Raw genomic sequence first — 21,695 nt, 5'->3', positions numbered from 1 at the left:
AGTGCTGGGGATGTGACTCATGGTTAAATGCCCCAGGTTCTATCCCTGCTACCAAAAAACATAGGGGGGTCTATTAATAAATAAATTTTAAGTGCCTCTAAACAACCTAAGAGCTTTTGTATTTTGTTGTTGTTTTGCTGTTGTTTTGATTGCTGTTTAATTTGATAGTGAAAATATTAACCAAGTGATGTTCTCATACACAAAGCTTTGTAATCTGATGATTTGTTATAGAAATGAAAATAAATTGTGTAATGTGTTTTTTGTTTCGTATTTAAAAACTCATTACTAATTATTGCTATATGGTGGGATGGGATAAGTATATAGTAGATGATATATTTAACAAAGACTGTAGATGTGGTTTCATCATTGATTGTTTCCTGTTCACTTTTGTGGCTACTTCAGCATGTTAGCGTCTTGTAAGACCCCTCAAGAAGCAACACAGATATCACAGGAAGGACAGAGAATGTTTGAGAAACTTGAAAGGTCCCCCAAACCTGTCGTGGCTGCCATCAATGGATCCTGTTTGGGAGGAGGACTTGAGGTACAGATGTATTCAAGTTATTGAGACACCCCAGTTCATTGGTGAGAGTCACCAGCTATAAACCTAAGGCTGTTACTTAGCTTGCAAAACATTTTCAGAGGATATTCATCTTTTTTTCCATATTAAACTTCTGAATAGGTTTTAATTCTTAATCTGTGTGACAGAGCAACTGGCATAAATCTAGTAAACGAACTTGTGATATTTTCACATGTAAACATATAAACTGAGATTTGTGTTTTCCAAGGTTCTTTTCATTTCTAAAAAGCAAGTTCAAGATTGCAGAGCAAAGATACAAAAGTGTGATTCACATTCATGTTTTTAAATCTGGTTCAGAAACAAATTTAAGTTTCTTTTGAGTAATAAAGATAGTAAATAATATAAGATTGGAGAGAAGATGCTAGGTGCAGTGACACATGCCTGTAATTCTAGTGGCTGGGGAGGCTAAGGCAGGAGGATCACGAGTTCAAAGCCAACCTCAGCAAAAGCGAGACACTAAGCAACTCATTGAGACCTTGTGTCAAATTAAATACAAAATAGGACTGGAACGTGGCTCAGTGGTCAAGTGCCCTGATTGGAGAGAAGAGATTCGTGTATGTAGAAAGCATGTAAGAAAAGAAAGAAGGGAAAAGAAAATAACATTTATTGTATATATATCGTGTGTGAGGCTCTTTGCTGGACATTTTCACATATGTTAATTAAGAAAACTTGGCTCTGGGGCTGGGGATGTGGCTCAAGTGGTAGCGCGCTCGCCTGGCGTACGTGAAGCACTGGGTTCGACCCTCAGCACCACATAAAAATAAAATAAAGATATTGTGTCCACCTAAAACTAAAAATTAAATATTAAAAGAAAACTTGGATCTGGGCTTAAAAGATGGGCTGAATTTGGCTAACCTGAAAATGCATTCCACATATAGTATATAGTAAGCAGCACCTATGAGGAAACTGAGTAAAACTGTTTGATTGGAAGGATAGGTCTCTAAAGTACAGGCCTTCTTAACTTGGAGTCCACATAAAATATGTGTGTGTTTTTCTATTGCAAGATTCTCTAGGTTTGAGAAGGTTTTTAAGGTAGACCTACAACCCAAAAGGGTTAATAAATTAGGGGGAAAGCATGAAAAAACTGAAAAGGTAAATTATAGAAAGCATCAGGTACCACCCTAAGAAACTTCATTTATTCTGTTGGCATTTTCTTGCTTTATAAGTAATCTTTAGCCCTCAGAGATCCTAAGATGTTATGAAGTTAACATTTTCCAACAGTCTAATTCATTTTTTCATTTGTTTGAAGCTTGCCATTGCATGCCAATACAGAATAGCAACAAAAGATAGAAAAACAGTATTAGGTGTCCCTGAAGTCTTGCTGGGGATTCTACCCGGAGCAGGAGGCACCCAAAGGCTGCCCAAAATGGTGAGTTTAAGACCCCACCTCTCCCTTCCATCCTGCCCCACTATCATGAACTTAGAATCTGAAAACTTAAGTGTCCCTTTAGATCTATTTCCTTTTGTACAAAACACTATGAATACAGGTATTCATTATAGAATTTAGACCCATATAAGACTATTTTAGAATCATTGACAGATTTTTATTTCTGATATTTATTTTGTAATTACTTAAAATTATCAATCAAGGTCCTTTTTTGGTCCCTAAAGAAGGGTAGAAATAAATAAGAGCCTTTAGCATTATTTGTTCCTTCTCTTCATGGTACTCTCTTATCTTTTCAAAATCTAGGTTATGTTTCATAATAAATATGATGCACATGCTAGGCAAGTGCTCCTATCCCCCATTCCTTGAATTCTTAAGGACAAGGGAAAGGAGAATCAGATCTGGAGGCTGCAGAGCAATCTTAATATCAAACTGGAGGGCCTATTGAACTTCATAGCTTTTGACATTGTAGATTCATGAGGCTGAGGCAGGAGAAATACAAATTCAGAGCCAGCCTCAGCAACTTAGCAAGGCCCTAAGCAACTCAGTGAAACACTGTCTCAAAAGAAAAAACAAAAGGGCCGAGAGTGTTGCTCAGTGGTTAAGCACCCCTGGGTTTAATCCCTAGTACAAAAAAAGAAATACTATCAGCAAAGAAGTTGATATGAACTAGGCACCAAAAAAAATAAAGGAAGATTTATGGTATTAGTTTTCAAATTCCTTTATAGGGATGTCAAAAGATTTTAAAACCATGAGTAAACATTTAATTTTTATTGGTATTTGTTGCTAGAAGTCATTTTTCTAGTATTACATAAGAAGCCCTAGTTGAATTACATTTTTGTTAATCCTAAAATTCTTTCTAAAGACTTTGTCACAACTATCAGATTTCTGCATCTCCACTGTAGTTCCATTATAGAAATTTTAAGTATTATATAAATGGTTGAAAAGAAACTTGAAATGACCTAAGGGTATACTTTTAGGAAACATGAAATTAATTCTCCACTTTATCAGTTCCGGAAAACAGAAATTTTACTTATTGAATAAAAGAAGAGGTAGACATTTGTGCTTCTGTTAGAGGTATCTAATCCCAAACCTAAATGTGTATCAGTACATAAAATTTAACTTACTGATAAGTACCATAAAAATCTGGCTTGACTTTTTGCATTGAGATATTTCCTCCATACTCTGATCCTTGTCTGCTTATTAGGTGGGTGTGCCTGCTGCTTTTGACATGATGCTTACTGGTAGAAACATTCGTGCAGACAGAGCAAAGAAAATGGGACTGGTTGACCAATTGGTGGAACCCCTGGGTAAGTGTTAGTGTGTCTCAAAGTTGGGCCTTATAAAGTAACTTATTTTCTGAGTTAACATCTCCAGTGTCTGTTAGATAACACTCTTAGGAAACGAGTCATGATTTTGAGAAATGCAGTTTTTTTCTAAAATTACTAATACTAAATGATTTTCAACATTACCCTGATTTCTATTTTACTTTATAATTTGGATATCAGGAGTACAAGATTTAAATCAAGTCATTATTTTTTATTCTTAAATTACCTGTATCGTCCATTTTTTGTGTGTGTTTGTGAGTGTGTTTTAATAATAAACTTGTATGAAACAACCAACATGAGATTGTTAACAATAATTGTCATCTACTATGTGCTGCTTCCTCCCATACAATTTCTGTTAGAAATAGAAATCAGTGGCCTGGCACAGTGGTCCATGCCTATAATTTCAGCAACTCAGGAAGGAAAAACAGGAGGAATACAAGTTCAAGGCTAGCCTCAGCCAACTTAGCAAGACCCTCAGCAATTTAGTAAGACCCTGCTCAAAGTTTACCAAAAAAAAAAAAAAAATGATAGGAAAGTAGCTCAGAGGTAGAGTGCTCCTGGGTTTGATCCTCAGTACCACCAAAAAAATAAGAAAGAAAGAGAGAGAGAGAGAGAGAGAGAGAGAGAGAGAGAGGAAGAAAAACCCAGTGTTCTGAATTATGTATACATCAACCTCATCATCATGTATTTCTTAAAATTCAGTATTATAAGATATTATTTAAGTAATAATTTTACCAAATTTTATGTGCAATTTGAGTTTTGATAAATATATGGAGCTGTGTAATACTACAACAAAAAAAATTGGACATTTCTAGTATGCAGCTTTTTTGTGGGGTGGGGGTACCAGGGATTGAACTCAGGGGCACTCAACCACTGAGCCACATCCCAAGCCCTATTTTGTATTTTATTAGAGACAGGGTCTCACTGAGTTGCTTAGGGCCTCGCTAAATTGCTGGGGCTGGCTTTGAACTTGCGATCCTCCTGCCTCTGCCTCCCGAGCCACTAGGATTACAGGCATGCACCACCATGCCTGGCTAGAATGCAGCTTTTTGTCTTTCATTTAGAATAATGTTTTTGAAATCTAGCCAGATTTTATATATTAGTAGTTTGTTTCCTTTTTCTTGCTGAGTATTATTCTGTTGTATAAATATGCCATAATTGATTTATCCATTCACTGAATGATGGACATTTGTTTTTCAGTTTGGGGTTATTCTGAATAAAGCTGCTATGAATATTGATCCACAAGTCTTTATATGGATATATTTCATGTTTATAAATACAAAAAAGTGGATTGGCTGGATATGTGTTTGGCTTTTAAGAATCTATCAGATTGTTTGCTGAGGCTGATCTCAAACTTGCCATCCTCCCCAAACTGGTTATATCCAGTTTTCATTCCTACCAACAGTATATAAGAGTTCTAATTTCCAAGTACCTTACATAGCTAATCTTTTTAATATTAAACATTCTAATAGAATTGTAGTATTACCTCATTGTAATTTTGTATTTTGTAATCACCAAAGATACTGAATGTCTTTCACATGTTTATTTGCTTTCTATATATTTTTGGGAAAGTATCTGTTCAAATCTGTTGTTCATTTCATTTGATTTAGTTTTTATTAGTGAATTTTCAGAGTTTTTTATATATATATATATCAGAATACAATTCTTTTATCAAATATGTGATTTGTAACTACTTTCTCCCAGTGTGTGGCTCTTCATTTCATTATCTAAGGACAGAATTTATTTATTTATTATTTATTTATTTATTTATTTTTTTGCATATGAGTATCCAAATGCCCTGGCACCATTTGTTGAGAAGGCCATTTTTTCCCAAATGAACTACTTTGACATGTGGGTCAAAAATCAGTTGACCCTGTATGTTTGGATCTGTAATCTGATTTCCCACTTATCTGTATGTCTACCAATATCACAATTGTCTTTTTTTTTTTTTTTTTAATACTAGGGATTGAACCCAGGGGCAGTTAACCACTGAGTCAGAGTTCCAGCCCCTTTTGTTTTTTTATTTTGACACAGGAGTCTCAATAGGTTGCTGAAGCTGATCTCAAACTTGCCATCCTCCCAAGTCAGTGGGTTTACAGGCATGTGCCACCGTGCCCGGCCCAGCTACAGTTTTGATTAGAATTCATTGGTTCAGTATGTCAAATTGGGGAGTATTGATGTCTTTAAAATATTGAGTTGTTTTATCAATCATCTTTGCATATTGAAGTCTTTAATTTCTCAGAAGTGTTTTTGTACTTCTCATTGAACTGCACACGTTTTGTTAAGTTTGTATGTAGGTATTTCATACTTTCAGGCCACTATACTTTTTATACAGTTTTGTTGCTATTATTGATGCTGGAGATTAAACCCAAGACTTCTCCCATGCAAGCCACGTGTTCTACCACTGAGCTACATCCCCAGCCCAAACCTTAACTTTGTTTTTGTTGTTGTTTTGGTGCAGGGGATTGAATGTACTCACTCTAACACTGAGCTATTCCTCAAGCCCATTATACTTTATTTTTACTTGAGTTTCTCATTAATTTCTAGTATAAAGAAATGTAGGGCTGGGGATGTGGCTCAAGTGGTAGCTCGCCTGGCATGCTTGCAGCCCGGGTTCGATCCTCAGCACCACATACAAACAAAGATGTTGTGTCCGCCGAAAACTAAAAAATAAATATTGAAAAATTCTCTCTCTCTCTCTTTCTCTCTCTTAAAAAAAAAAAAAGAAAGAAAGAAAGAAATGTAGCCAGGTGAGGTGGCATAAACTTATAATCCCAGCCACTCAGGAGGCTGAGACAGGAGGATCAAAAGTTTGAGGCCAGCCTGAGGAATTTAATAAGACTTTGTCTTAAAATAAAAAATAAAAAGGGCTGGGGATGCAGCTCAGTGATAGAGTATCCCTAGATTCAACCACCAGTACTGGGGGAAAAAAAGAAAAATGCAGTTGAATTTTGGACCTTGTAACAGCCTGTGATTTTGCTAAACTGTTCTATTCACTTGTTTTGAGGATTCCAAAGAATTTTTCTACAAAGATAATCATCTTGTCTACATGTAGTTTGACTTTTTCCTTTCCAATCTACATGCTGGTTATTTCTTTTTCTTGACTTAACTCCAGTGGCAAAGACCTTTGTACAGTATTGGATAGAAATGGTGAAAATAAATACTAACTTGTTCCTGGTCTCAGGGGGAAAGTATTCACAATTAAGTATGTTGTTAGCTATAGGTTTTTCATATATGCCCTTTATCATGTTGAAGAAGTTACCTTTTACTTATAGTTTGTACAAAATGGGTGTTGAATTTTGTCCAACGCCTTTTCTGCATCTATTGAGATAATCTATTTTTAAAAATCTGTTAATAATGTCAGTTACACTGATATTTTACTATTGAACCAGCCTTTTGTTCGTGGAATAAACTCCACTTAAACATGGTACATCATCCTTTTTATAGATTACTGGTTTGATCAGCTTGTTTTATGGTTCTGGAAATCAAACCCAGGGCCTTGCTCATGGTAGGGCTATACTAACAAGCAGTACTTCTAGGCCTGATCAGCTAAAGTTTCATAAAGGATTTTTTTTATCTGGTTCTGAGGGATAATGAGTTCAAGGCCAACCTCAGGGATAATTTTATTTTGTGTGATTTTTGTTTGTTCGTTTGTTTGGCGTTGGTATCAGGGTAATCCTGGCATCATATAATGAGTTGGGAAATGTTCCTCTAATTTTCTACAAGATTTTGTGTAGAATTAAAATTATTTCTTTCTTAAATATCTGATAGAATTAACCACTAGTTAATCATAAGGACTTGAAGTTTTCTGGGAAAGCTTTTACCTGCAGATTAATTTTTTTTTATGAATAATCAATATAGTCTGGGCGTAGTAGCCACACTTAAAATTCCAGCAACTCGTGAGGCTGAGGCAGGAGGACCACAAGTTCGAGGCCAACCTCAGCAACTTAGTGAGACCCTGTCTCAAAATAAAAAATTAAAAGGGCTGAGGATGTGGCTCAGTAGTAAAAACCCTGTGGGTTCAATCCTCAGTTACCACCCCCCGCTCCTCAAAATAAACAACTGTTCATGTTTTTTTTTTTTTCCTTTCTTTTCCCCATTACTGAGAGGGTCTCCATTTCTTGAGTGAGCTGTGGTAGATGTCTTTCAAAGAAGTCTATTAACTTACCAAAGTTATTTCAATGAAATTATTCATAATACTTCCTTGTTACTGTTAAAAAAAATCTTTTTTAATGTAACTGGGGATTGAATTCAGGACCTCATGCATGCTAGGCAAGTGTTCTACTATTGAGCCGTAACCGTAGCCTTTTTTTTTTTTTTTTTTTTGAGACGGGATCTCTTCTAAGTTGCCCAGGCTGGCCTTGAGCTTGCAATCCTTCTGCCTCAGCTTTGCAAGTAACTGGGATTACTGACATGTGTCACCTCTTCCAACACTAATCTTTGTACTCTGTAAGGTTGCCTCCTCTCTAATTTCTGATATTAATGATTGATCAGCTTGTTATGATCTTTAATGCACAAAATATCTTCATAGCAACACCTAGATTAGCATTTATTAAAGAACTGACAATCATGGTCTAATCAAATTGATATATTGGAAAACTAACATAGTCCACCTCATGTCAATTTGATACAAAGGCGTATCTCCTTAAATCATACTTTATCCCCAAATAAAGACAATAATTAAGTCATTCTTCCACCTAACAATGCAGCTAGCCTGTGTATGATACATTTCTATCTAGAGCTCAGCTCAGGTAGAAAGAAGACTGAGCTGTCAAGTACCGGAGCAGCAAATTAAAGTAATAAGCTAAAATGAAAGTAACTGAAGCCTTTAATCACTATCTCCATACTTTATGCAGAAGGTTAGAACTGGAGAAAGCACCAGCCTCCTCTCTGTTCCATTCACTTTTTGGAAGGAGGGTCAGATGGATTCACACATAAGGGCCATCTCCCTATTAAGGAAGCCCTAAAAAAAAAAAGTCTCCTGCAGCTTTATGGACCCTGGGGAAAGGGGATGACCTGGGTGTGGAAGAAAAGTGTCTTAAGATTCTCCCTTCTTTCCTCAATAAGGAAGCCTCATATAAAGAGATGTAGGAGTAGAGGTTTCTGGGCCAGTAATGGAAATATATATGAGCATAGCCTGCCCAGGAGCCCTGAATCCCTGACTGCACCTCCCTTAGGGACTGCGATGTGCTGGCTGCACACCATGTGGGTGTGGGGAGGGCAGTAATTCCACTTCCCATGCCATATTCCCTTTCCCCTTAGGAAGCATCTTAGCTCTCCATGGTTCTTTGCCAGGTAGGATGACCTTCATTCTTAAAGGTCTAGGTCGAATGCAGTTCTGTTTGAATTAGTTGTAGTTTTCCATTGTCTAATCACAGGTTATGGTTGTACAAATTCCTGGACCCCAAAATCCTGACTATCAGAAAAATAGCCCCATATAGGAGGCTGACATATATATCCTGGAGGCCACTGGCCTAACCCTGCAAAGTATTGCTACTTAACTGGCTTCGTAACTAAGTCTTGAAAAGTCCATTCCACTATCCTAGTAAGCCAACTGCTTCACAATGATGGAGGATATGATAAAAACCATTGTGTTTTGTGTCTTGGCCTGTTGCTGCACCTCATCACTATGCAGTAAATTTCTTGATCAGGAGGAGTACTGTGTGGTGATGGTGGTGGGGAAGGTATTCTAAGTCCAGAAGCATTGCAAACCAGGGCAGCAAACTCATAGCCACAATTTCTGTTCCAGTAAGAATTGACGTGCTCCCCTTTCCTTGACAAAAGCAACACAGTGTGATCAACCTGTCAATGGACAGCTGCCTGGTCATTCTGGGGAGTCATCCTATCATCTCTCCTGCTGGCCAGCTGGGCACTTGACATACGCTATAGCAGGTTCATGTTGCTAGTAAACTCATGCATAACCTCCTTACCTTCCACTGTAGCCACTGTGTTCAAGGGACAGTGACAGTAGTTGCTGGGGAAAGGCTGACTGGTGTCCACAGAACAAGTCATCCTATCCACTTGATAATTCGAATTCTCTGCTGAGGTAACCCTTTTGCAAGTATTCATATGGGTCACAAATATTTTCACATCGTTTGCCTGTTCAGAGGGGTCTGTCTACGTACTCTTCCCCAGGTGTCCACGTGTATTAGTTGGCTGGTGCTGCCAGAACAAAATACCATAGATGGGTGGCTTCAACAACAGAACCTTATTTCTCACAGTTCTGGAAAATAGAAGCTTAAGGTCAGATGTTAGCATTTTTGCTTCTGAGGCTTCTTTCTTTGGTCTGCAGATGATGCCTTCTCACCGTGCCTGCCCGTGATCTTTCCTGTTTATGCACTTCCCTCATGTCTCTTGTGTGTGTCCACATTTCTTCTTATAAGTATACCAGCCTGACTGGGTCAGGTCCACCCTAATAGTCTCACTTTGAGTCATTCACCTCTTTAAAGGTTTCATGTCCAAATGGAGTCACATTTTGTAATACGTGAGTTAGGGCTTCAATGTACAAATTTCGAGAGGACAAAACTCATCCCATAATATATTGTCACTAGTTTTCCATCCAGATTCCTTCTAAATTCCCAACCATCCAGCCAAACCATTGGACACAGCCTATGACTCAGTATAGACTATAAGTATGTATAATATATGCAGTGTAGACTCTAACGGCCAGTATAGACTCTGGCCATTTTACCTTCCCATCAAAATGATCAAATCAGGTATACTGTTTAAAGCTCCACCCACTGAAAGGTTATCCTTCACTACTGTCTTACAGAGATGTCTCAGAAAGGGACTGTAGTGTGGCAGCTATCCACTCCTGAGTGCAGCTTGCATAACACACAGAACAAACTACAAACCAGGACTGAGTTTTCCTTTCCCCAGTCAGCTGTTCATAAGGAACTCCCCATAAGGCTACAGGTGCAGACTAAGGGAAGGAGGAGTAAGGACTGTGGTCATTTTGGCCATTCTGCACGCACTTTTTGCCTTCAGGGTCTGTCCAAGCACAGTCTCCTGTGTACCATTTTCATTAGATAATGGAGCACTACCTTCACTCCCAGATTTTTTTGGCTTAGTGGGTCAGACAACATCCATTTCATGATAGGCAGCTCAGGTTACCTGGTAACTTGATGGCCCTTAGTTAAGCCTTAAGCTCTACTAAGGCTTACTAGCAAACCAAAACTGTTTCCCAAGACTAGAGTAATTATTCCCAGAGGATGGTGGGGCTTTTTCCAAAATCCTAAGGACTCACACTGTGATCATTTACAGGAGCCTACTAAAGATTCCAAATAGCATCGCTTCTGCCACTGTCACTTCTCACACCATCGGGTTTGAGTCAGATGGCCCAAATGGCCGAAGAGCTTCTCTTGTCTTGAGCCGCACTCAAACTAGCTGCTTTTTTAGTTACTAAGTAAATGGACTGGAGTAGCATACCCAAATTAGTAATATATTGTCTCAGAAATCCATAAAAGCCCACCAAATGTAGTACCTATTTTTGTAGGAGGGGCCAGATGCAGCAACTTATCCTTCACCTTAAAAGGAATGTCTTAACATACCCCAAAGGCCCCAAATATTTGTGGGATTTCTCCCCGCTTCTTTTTTTGGTTCCAGAGATTGAGCCCAGAGCGGCTTAACCACTGAGCCACATCCCCCACCCTTTTTTTATGTTTTATTTTGACACAGGTTCCCACTAAGTTGCTTAGGGCCTTGTTAAGTTGCTGAGGCTGGCTTTGACTTTGCGATCCTCCGCTTCAGCCTCCTGAGTTGCTGAGATTACAGGTGTGCAACATTACACCCCACTCATTTGTGGGATTTCTTTTGATACTTCCTGTTCATGTGATCCATTCAGCACAGTAACATCAGTATAATGATCCAGAATAATGTCTTGTAACAGGCCATCAGCATCTCTGTGGACTCAATTGTGATATGTGCCTGGAGAGTTGATATACCTACCCCTAAGGAAGGACAGTGAAAGTATATTGCAGGCCTTGCTAGCTGAAACTAAACTCATGTTCTGTGCCAATAGGTACTAAGGAAAAGGGCATTTGCCAGATCAGTAACTGAATTACCAGGTACAAAGGGACTGTGTTAATTTGCTAAGCAAATGGACTGCATATGGACTACCAGCTGCAATGCAGTTACCTCCTGATTAAGACTGTAATAAACCCTTGTCGTTCCATCTGTATTCTGCACAGGCCCAAATAGGCAAATTGAATGGGGATACAATGAGAATCACTACCCTCCATCTTTCAAGTCCTTCAGGGTGGCACAAATCTCTGCAGTCCCTCCAGGGGTGTGGTAGTACTTTTGTTTACTGTTTTCTGGGTAGAGACAGTTATAGAGGCTTTCACTTGGTTTTTCCCATCATAAGATCACTTATTCCTCAAGTCACAGAACCAATAATAGGGTTCCACAGTGCTGGAATTAGTGTCAGTTCAGAGCCAGTATAAAGTGATCTCCCCAAAGTTTGGTTATTTCCCTTTTCCCAAGGCAAATGACCATAGGTACTTGGGGGAAGACTAATGAAAAAATAAAAAATAAAACCTTCTCAAGGGGACACAGCCTCCCCTTCATTCAAGAGGTTTCACAAACCCTTCAGTGGGTCCATGAACTGGCTCATCTGTGGGAACTGATTGAGGACCCCCTGACTCTGGTGATTCAAGTTACACTTCTATTTATTAGACCTAGAATAACTCTGCTTATCCAAAACAAGTAAGTGTGGGAAGCCACTCCTAAGCTATTTAGTGTCTTCACTCAGCCTTGAACCAAGGAGATTTTGGTTTGACATTGTGAGTCATTTTTGTGGTTCCTCCCTATTAATGAACCATGCAAGGCACGTGACCTCAGTCTTCAATGGGTTAGGAAGGCTGCTGTCCTAGCTCCGGAATTGGGCGTAACCCACTGGGCCTGGACAGCCCACCTCCTACCTTGCAGGCTCTCACTCTCTCTCTTTCCAGTGTGGAAGCTCAACCCCTAAACTTGAAGAGGCAGCCATTCCCCAATTTCTAAAATTATTTCCTGGGTAGTGTGGGGTTTTTTTTCCACCTTCTTTTCTTAGCTGTAGGTCGCAGCCAGCTCACTCCACGCAGAGGAAATCCAAATTCCACCACCCGCAAGGGACAGGGACGAGAAGTAAACATTTAGTACACTGCCCATCTGTTTCTTTTCTAAGAATACCATGATCAAGTAGCCAACACGATAGGTCTCTGCCAGTCAGAATGTTCTGATTACTGCTTTGGCTCTTCTACCCTTTACAGTAACTATGCCCACCTTGGCTTGGCAGTTGAGTGCTGCTACTTGGCCCCTGCTACCCTGGAATCCCATATTCCCCATTGTATTTAGGGATTCCATTTGACAGTAGCAGCTCCCCCTGCAATTTCTGACCTACCAAGAAAAACAACCAGAGAGTTCAAGGATTCAGGGCCTCTCCTCGTAAACATACTCCTTGCAGCGGTGTAAAAGGAGTGTCCTCTAACCCTTGAAGGGTGGCTGAGCAGATCCTATGTCATAAATCTACTCTAACATCTCAATTTCCTTAAATCTTTTAATACCTTCATCTACTATACACCAACATCGTTCTGGTTCTTCAGTCTGTCTTCAGATGATCTGTCATTTACCTTCATTCTTTCCTACCCTTTGTGCTTTTTGTTGTTATACATTTTACTTCTACATATATTACAAATTCCTCAATATGGCATTTCTGTTTTAGACAATTATGTTTTTAAAAAAAAGATTTAAAAGGGATAAAGCATTCTGGGTGTGGATGTGTTTTTTGCTTTTGGGACAGGTTCTTGCCAAGTTGCTTAGGGCCTCTTTAAATTGCTAAGGCTAACATCAAACTTATATCCTCCTACCTTAGTGGAAACTTCTTTGGCTGTTGCTTCTTCAAATATTTCTCTGTCTCCCATTTTGAAGATTCCAGTTTCACATTAGATCACTTGACATAGACCCAAAATGAAGCTCTAAGTTTTTTGCTTTCTTGTTCTTTAATTCTGGCTATTTTCTATTGCATGTAATCAAGTTTTCTGGTCTTTTTTTCCTTTAGAATACTTTCTGTTGTGCTGTGTATTACTCATTTTAGGTTTTTTTTTTTTTCCACGTTTTAGAAGTAGCATTTGATTTACTTTTATCTCTTCAATTTATTCTCATTTTGTTCCTGGTTTACCTTCTTGAATATGGCATGAACTCTACAGTAGCCTTTTTAACACTGTATCTACTCATTCTACCTTTTGTTTCATTTCTGGATCTGTTTCTATCTGGCTGCTTCTTGTACCTCTGTGGTGGTTCTTTTCTTGGCCTCAGATACTTTCCTCTCATGCATGTACAGAATAGTACTTGGCCAAAGTTTTGAGGAGCTCCTACATAAGATCCCTTTTGTGTGGTGCCTGCTTTCCAGTGTTCTACTTACAGATCTCAGTTGCCTTGGCCTCCCTGCAGAATTAGGACTGCATGATGACTTTTTGGATAAATGAATTTTTACCATTCAGAAGTTTTGGGCTTGGTTCATTTTCCTCCTTCCCCACACAGGTTCTAAACAAGACAAATGTTGTAAGGAAGAGATCAGTTGTGTATTTGTTGAAGCTCCTACCTCTATTAGAATTATGTGTCCTAAGTGCCACAGACTGTATGAGATTGCTTCTTAGACCACAGCCACCTCCTCCAGTGGGGTTCTTGAACCCTTTAGATTGAGATCCTGGTAGGTGTCTGTTTTGACAGCCCCATAAATTCCCTTCTTTGGATTTTGGAGCCTCACTGTGGGGCAGGGGGGCGGTGCTGGGGATGGAATCCAGTGCATAGTAAGTGTACATTCTACACTGAACTACCCCCCACCCAGCCTGGGCCTCATTCTAGTCTCCTGCTTCCATTAGGTTCAAATTTGGCAAATGCCTTTAGTGGGCAATCAGCTGCATATTTTTTACAGATCCCCTTCTCTGTAGAAGTACTTTGTGTCCTAAACATCATGACACTGTGACAGATTTCTCTCTGCCTTTCTGATCTAGCCCCTTCAAGTCTCCTGACTGGCTTAGAACTCTAAAAATATTCATGATGTGAACTGACTTTGCATGTGATTTCCTCCATGGTATACATGATCACCAGAAACTGATGGTTTCACTTGACCCGCAGTAGCATGCTTCAGCTTCAGCCCATGCCCCAAAGCATCACATATCCCCTCCAAAAAAAATGACCAACAATCGTCACTTAACCTAAGGAAGGCTCTTCCCTTTCTGGAATTTTAGTTTACATAGACCTTGTGAATCCACAGCTTTTTGGTATCTTTATAAATTATTTTGCAATTTATTCATTTTTTTCCCAGTTTTGCAGCAATAGTGCCAGCACACAAGACATACTACATCCTATAGGAGTGGAAGTCAGACTGAAAGGTTTAAGGCCTTGTTTTCTACCTTGAGCACATTGCTTCACCTCTGCTTAGTGTATTTCCCCTCTTTGAGTCCACAGTTCTTGACTGCCACCTACTAGTCTCTGGTCTAAAATGTCATTCTGTGCTGGAGCCTTTGGCTTTGGCATGCCTAGGTGTTTCCCTAGCTGGGACTCATCTAAATCCTCTTGCACTCCAGCCTGTTGTGTTCATTTTTACAGGACCAGGAATAAAACCTCCACAGGAACGGACAATTGAATACCTAGAAGAAGTAGCAGTTACTTTTGCCAATGGACTAGTTGATAAGAAGATCTCTCCTAAGAGAAACAAGGGATTGATGGAAAGTGAGTATCTTTGTAAAGAACAAAGGCAAAACTTCCTCCCTGGGCATTTATTTTATTTGCTGTAGATTCAGAATGAAAAAGAAGTCGAGTACATTATTTACTGTAAACGTAAAGTCAACCTTAAAGGATTTCATGGCTCTGCTCTAGAGACAAGTTTAAAATTGTCAGTTAAAGCCTTTAAAATAAATAAATAAGAAAATTTTAAATATTAAAAGTAGATACTATAATAGTGTAATAAACATGCCTGTACCCAAGGCCAAGCTTTAACATTTATCAACTAATTAAGGCATGTTTAGATCATGTGTTTAAAGAATAGTTCTTTCAAAGTAGCTAGAATTACTGCATTTTCATGGAGTGTACAGGACAAACTAACAAGGGAGCTAGACTTTTTGCAAAAGTATCTAAAAGCATTTTTACCTTACAGAACTGACAGCATACGCCATGACTATTCCATTTGTTAGACGACAGATCTACAAAACTGTGGAAGAAAAAGTGCGAAAGCAAACCAAAGGCCTTTATCCTGCCCCTCTGAAAATAATTGATGTGAGTCTTCTTCACCTATACTCTTAACTTTCTCATATTTTCTCTCTTTATAGAGAACATACATTGCCATTTTGGACCACAGATGTCAGTACTGAAGTTCTTAAGTCTGCTATTAAAATATTTACACAGTAATGGAAGAATGTGACAAGCTAGAAGGAGTCATAAAATGAAGTATTTTGGGAAAACAGTGTTAGATATGCTCCTCGGTTGATGAGTTTAAATCTGTGAGTAAGAAATCAGGAAAGCAGAAAAGAATCCTAAGTCTTGTCAGTAAAATATTATACATGAATTATGAGGTAGTTGACACAAAAGTGATGGTTATTCTATCCTTAGTCAGAACTACTGTCAGTACCTAAAATTCCTCAAGAGACTTCCCATCACTTTTTTTTTTTTTTTTTTTTTTTGGTACCAGGATTGAACCCAGGGGTACGTAACCATTGAGCCACATCCCCAGTCCTTTTTATGTTTTATTTTGAGACAGGGTCTTGCTAAGTTGACAGGGTGTCACTAAGTTGCTTAGGGATTCACTAAATTGCTAAGGCTCATTTTGAACTCACAATCCTCCGGTCTCAGTCTCCTAAGCCGCTGGGATTATATACATGCACCACTGTGCCTGGTTCCCCATTGCTATAATTATTAAGGAAAATGTTATGTAAAAAAGATCCAAGAGAATAATTAAAATGGTCACAAGATTAAAAAACCTGTCTAAGGTAGACTTTGAAATTTAGAACTCTTTTATCTAAAAAGTCTAAGAGGATTAAGAGAGCATATAATTGAAGACTTTCACAATGGGAGAATGGGTCAGTCAACAAATATATTTTGAGCAGAAGGCACCAAATTACATAAAATATGAAGCACAGGCTGGGTGTAGCTCACTGGTAGAATATTTGCCTAGCATGCACAAGGCCCCAGATTCAGTCCCCAACACTGCAGAAAAATAAAATAAAATGCGAAATATGATCCCACACCTATATTCATCTCACAATCTGGGTGAGGGAGATTAAACATATACATGTGGGGAGGCAGATAGCTGTGGAAGAGACATAAGGCAGCTCAAGAGTAATGGTAGGTATCAAGAAGACACTAAGGACACATGGGAAGGAGCAATCACTGTGAGCCAGAGAGATGAGGAAGGGCTCTGACCTGAGCCCTAAAAAATGAATGGCGGGTAGGTGAAGGGAAAGTTGTGTCAGGTGGATTGGGCATTTTGAACAATCTTGGGAGCTAGAAAATGAGAGCCTCTTTAACGAGCATTTAATGAAACCAGCTTTTAAAGGTGAGAAGTGAAATATCTGAAGAAAGGTAACTTGAAACTGGATTTTAGAATGTTGGCAATTATGAATTGACAAATTAAATTTTACCTTTGTTCCATAAATTATAAAAAGCTGTTTTCACAGTAGTGGGTAAAAATCAATGTTGAGAGAGAGAATGTAGAGCATTCTCTACTATATTGTAGTAGAGAATTAGCCAAGTATCTTGGTAGGTTAGGCTTTAAGTTTGAGTAAGACCCTGAGATGTAATAGTAAAAGTTAAAAACTACAGAAGTAATAAGAAACTTGCCAAAGAGGAATTATAAATTAAATTTTGATGTGTTAAATTTAGATGTTATGGGAAATTCAAAGAATGGTTTAGACAGAAGTCAGGATTAGGAATATGGATTTAGTTTGTTGTTTTAATTTTGTCGCTCCCATAAATGATGGTGATTGGGTTCAGGGTCATTTCTTCATCTTCTGTATTTGCCATTGTACTTAGGAGAGCTCTTACCCCAATGTGAAGTAGAATTTCATAGAGTTCATATGAATGTGATAAACTAGATAATGCATTGGAGGAAGAAAGCATAAAGAGAGAAGGGCTGAGAGTAGAAGTTGAGTGTCTGCCTACATTTGTAGAAGTAAGGGAAGCTCTCTCTCCTTCTAGGCTTCATGCCAGGTTCAGCAGTAGCCTCAGAGATGGAGAGTTCAGCCAGTCTAGAGCAGCTAGGCACTCAGTCCTGTACTTTCCCATAAATCTAGATTTTTGACCTATTCTTGGAAAAGCCTACCAATACTGGCAATTTTATTAAGCATTATTGGACATCTCACTAGTCTATTCCAACACTGAACAAGTGCTTTCTGTGTTTTTTAGGTTGTAAAAACTGGACTTGAGCAAGGGAGTGAAGCTGGTTATCTTGCTGAATCACAGGTAAAGTTCATTCCTTCCAATTTTTTATTACTTATTGCAGGGAAACCAAAGATCCAATACTCTGTTTAAAGTAGGAAAAAAAATATTCAAAGCCTAATATATCTTTTTCTTCAGTGGTTGTCATTTCTCAGTGAACAAGTTGATGCTGAGAAAATACTGGTGGTCTGCAGATGTTTGAACTTGCTCTCCATAATGAAATCATAACTAGAAGGAATAGCAGCAGAGTTATAACCTTTTCAGAATGAATCTCTTGGACAATTTTTTGTATTTTGTTTGTTTTGTGGTAGTGAGAATTGAACCCAGAGGTACTCTACCTTTTTTTTTTTTTTTTCCAGATGGTTTTGCCAAGTTGCCCAGGCTGACCTCCAATTTGTGATCCTCCTGCCTCAGCCTTCTGGTAGCTAGGATCACAGGCATGCACCACCGTGCCCAGCACTTGAATAGTTTTGTTCTGAATTTGAGCTGATTTGTTGTGGCAAAATGAATACATTGATAAGAGTACCTGTTAGGACCTAGAGATGAAATGTTGAAGCCCAGCTTCTTTTTGGTGATTACAAAATGAAAAGAAATGTCTCATACCCAGTGAAAGACAAAGGTAGGCTGGGTACAGTAGCACAGATACAGGGTCTTGCTAATAAGTTCCTAAGGGTCTCACTAAACTGCTGAGATTGGCCTTGAACTTGAGATCTTCCTGTCTCTGTCTTCTGCCTGGCTGGGATTACAAGCCTATGCCATTTTTCAGAGCCAGTATTCAAACCCAATTGTGTCAAACCCTGACTCTAAATATTATGCTATTAACCCCTAAATTGATATACTTTTTAAAGTGGTGGTAGGTATCTTGCAGGGCAGCCTAATATTGTGGAAAAAGAACAAGAGAGTTAGGAGTTGACTTAGGAGTCAAGTTCCATTTCTGCCATTTTGAGGTAGTATGGCTTTAAACAGCAGAGACAGTTCATATGTCTGGGCCTCTTCTTCCCAACTCGAATAAAGCAGTTGGAGACATTTGTGAAGGCCTGTTTGCCTCTGAGACATAGTTTTGTGACAAAGAATACTACATTTCTGCTTTAAAGAATCCAAGAGCTAGGGGTTGGGGTTGTGACTCAGAGGCAGAGTGCTTGCCTAACATGTGTGAGGCACTGGGTTTGATCCTCAGCACCATGTAAAAATAAAGTAAAGATATTGTGTCCACCTATAACTAAAAAATAAATATTAGAAAAAAAGAATCCAAGAGCTAAGTTGATGCTGAAAAAATACTGGTGGTCTACAGATGTTTGAACTTGCTCTCCATAATGAAATCGTAACTAGAAGGAATAGCATTTTGTTTGAAAGCATTAGTTAGAACATGCTGCGGATGAGGATTTAAAAAAAAAAATCGGGGCTAGGGTTGTGGCTCAGTGATAGAGCACTTTCCTAGCATGTGTGAGGCACTGGGTTAAATTCTCAGCACCGCATATAAATAAATGAACAAAATAAAGGTTCATCAACGTCTAAAAAAAAAATCAGTGGGAGATAGCATAGCCACCACTGAGTCTCCTGAACACCCCTGGGAAACCGAGGTGTTATGAATACCACCTGTGCTCTGCAGAGAAAAACAAACCAAAGGAATACAAGTCACTCAGACTGTAAATTTCTACCTTTTCTTGTTCTTTACTTTTCAGAAATTTGGAGAGCTGGCATTGACCAAAGAATCAAAAGCCTTGGTGGGACTATATCATGGCCAAGTCCTGTGCAAGAAAAATAAAGTTGGAGCCCCACAGAAGGATGTTAAGTAAGTTAAACTTAGAAGCCATGGTGAACCTTACTGTGTGCAAGCTTACAGATGTTTTTGAAGATCTGCAAAACTAGGTTTATGTGTTAATTTGGTCTTGCCCTCAAGCTCTCCTATCTGAGCACATTAGAGCCTTTATTTACTCCAAGAACATTTTGTCTTTCAAAATTCTGCCTGTTCTGAGTTTTCTCTGTTCCTATAGTGACTCCTATCAATCACTTCCTTGTCTTAGATATTAATGTCCCTGAGAAATCCAATTTAGATCCCCCTTCCTGAATGTACTCTGTATCCAATGGTCTTTTCTCTCTCTCTCTCTGACCTGAGATGCCATCTCTGGGAATTCACTTCTTCCTCATTAAAAAATATAAAGCATCATTATCATTGTTAAAACCTTCTGCTTCTGGGCTGGGGATATAGGTCAATTGGTAGAGTGCTAGCCTTACATGCACAAGGCCCTGGATTCAATCCCCAGCACCACAAAAAATAAAATAAAATAAAATCTTCTGTTTCTTTTAGCTTACAACTTAAGCAGTGAGATGGTATTTGCCTGTTTCAGGTGAACTCATCATAATCCTTTTTTTTTAATGTTATGCTGCTTTTCAGCATCTTCTATTTAATGTGTCCCTACCTTAGCTCAGGGCTTCTCAACCTGGACGATTTTATCCACTCCAGGAGACATTTGAGTGTGTGAGAACGTTTTTTGGTAATCACAACTGGGGAGGAAGAGATGTTACTGATATGTAATGGTTAGAGGCTAGGGATAGGCACAGAATAGCCTCTACCGCATGACTTACTTAACCCAAAACAGTAGCAGTACTGATCTTGAAAAACCTGTTCTAGCTGAATTTCAATGAGGGAGAAGCAACTAAAGTTCCTTCCTTCTTCTTCAGCTCACCTTTAATGAGATAACACCTAAATTAGAAGATAAAGTAGAAAAGAAGCTGGGTGAGACAGATAAGATTCTAGCCAGGAGGGCTGATTTCCAAATAATATCTGAAATACAACCTTAAAATCCTTCTCCAGCACACTTACTGATTGGTATCAGACCAATTGTGTTTGTTACCTAAGAGTAACAGTACCTTTTATTTAATGGTCTGGCAAATTACTCTTATGTTGCAGTAGAATAATGATGGCCACTTAAAAATACACCTTTTCAACTGGACACGGTGGCTCATGCCTGTACTCCCAGTGGCTTAGAAGATTGAAGCAGGAGGATTATAAGTTCAAAACCAGCCTCAGTAAAAGCAAGGCACTAAGCAACTCAGTGGGACCCTGTCTCTAAATAAAATACAAAATAGGGCTGGGGATCTGGTCAGTGCTCAAATGCCCCTGAGTTCAATCCCTAGTACCAAAGAAAGAAAAAGAAAAAACAATACACATTTTCACACGTTGTCTAAAGATCAAACAGATTAATGAGGAAAACAAGCCCTATTCCTCATGTATAGCAAAAACAGAAGGCAGAGAGTATTGCTAACTTCTTCTTCTTTTTTTTTTTTAATGGGAGCTCAGTGCTTATTATATTGTACAAACACAATTTAAGTACATGGTAAAGTCTTACAGCACTCCCAGAAGGTTCAAGTGATAGTCAAAGATTGGACTGAATTTAGTGTTCATCCGCAACAATTTTTAAAATTATATAAAAAGTTTTGACCTTCTCTTTTTTTGTTATTATTTTATTTGTTCTTTGAGTATTGCTAAGCTCTAAGAGGGGGACTTTATTGTGACAAGAAAGAAAGGAAGGACGAAACAAAAATGTTAAGAATTGACCCTACCTAATATCTTCACCCCCATCCCTCCACGTACACAATGTTGTCAATTAAAGAAACTGTACTTCCAGCCAGGCGCAGTGGCACACACCTGTAATCCCAGTTACTTGGTAAGCAGATCGGAAGTTCAAGGCCAGCTCTGGCAACTTAACAAGACCTTATCTCAAAATAGAAAAGGCTAGGGATGTAGTCAGTGGGATGTGGCCACTGGGTTCAGTCCTCAGTAGAGAAAGAGAGAGAAGGAAAGGCAGACAGGCACTTTATAATACACTTGGTAATATAAAAAACCTAGCATGCCACTTCACACTGCTATTCCTGTCTGCATATTACTCTTATTGTTATATTTAGGTACATTATGTATTTTGTACGAACTATACAAAAAGGGAGGCATCATCCATTAAAGCTAATGTAAGGAAAAAATAGAAAATGAATG

The 21,695-nt window shown here is 38.7% G+C and overlaps 1 protein-coding gene across 1 annotated transcript in view; it reads left to right on the top strand.

Moving 5' to 3' along the window:
- Nucleotides 1–21,695, top strand: part of Hadha (hydroxyacyl-CoA dehydrogenase trifunctional multienzyme complex subunit alpha) — a 41,780-nt gene that overhangs the window by 9,224 nt on the left and 10,861 nt on the right. Inside the window, exons 5-11 of the mRNA XM_046441416.2 lie at nt 403–541; nt 1,827–1,946; nt 3,169–3,271; nt 14,882–15,004; nt 15,429–15,547; nt 17,672–17,728; nt 19,387–19,496. Of these exons, the coding sequence (XP_046297372.1) occupies nt 403–541; nt 1,827–1,946; nt 3,169–3,271; nt 14,882–15,004; nt 15,429–15,547; nt 17,672–17,728; nt 19,387–19,496 (771 nt within the window). The remainder of the gene's footprint in view (nt 1–402; nt 542–1,826; nt 1,947–3,168; nt 3,272–14,881; nt 15,005–15,428; nt 15,548–17,671; nt 17,729–19,386; nt 19,497–21,695) is intronic.

Source organism: Marmota monax, unplaced genomic scaffold (assembly GCF_021218885.2).
Source record: "Marmota monax isolate L192 unplaced genomic scaffold, Marmota_monax_Labrador192_F-V1.1 WCK01_AAM20220418_F8-fsc00010, whole genome shotgun sequence".
NCBI lineage: Eukaryota > Metazoa > Chordata > Mammalia > Rodentia > Sciuridae > Marmota > Marmota monax.
Note: the sequence above shows the minus strand (reverse complement) of the source record. Positions and strands in the feature narration are given on the sequence as shown.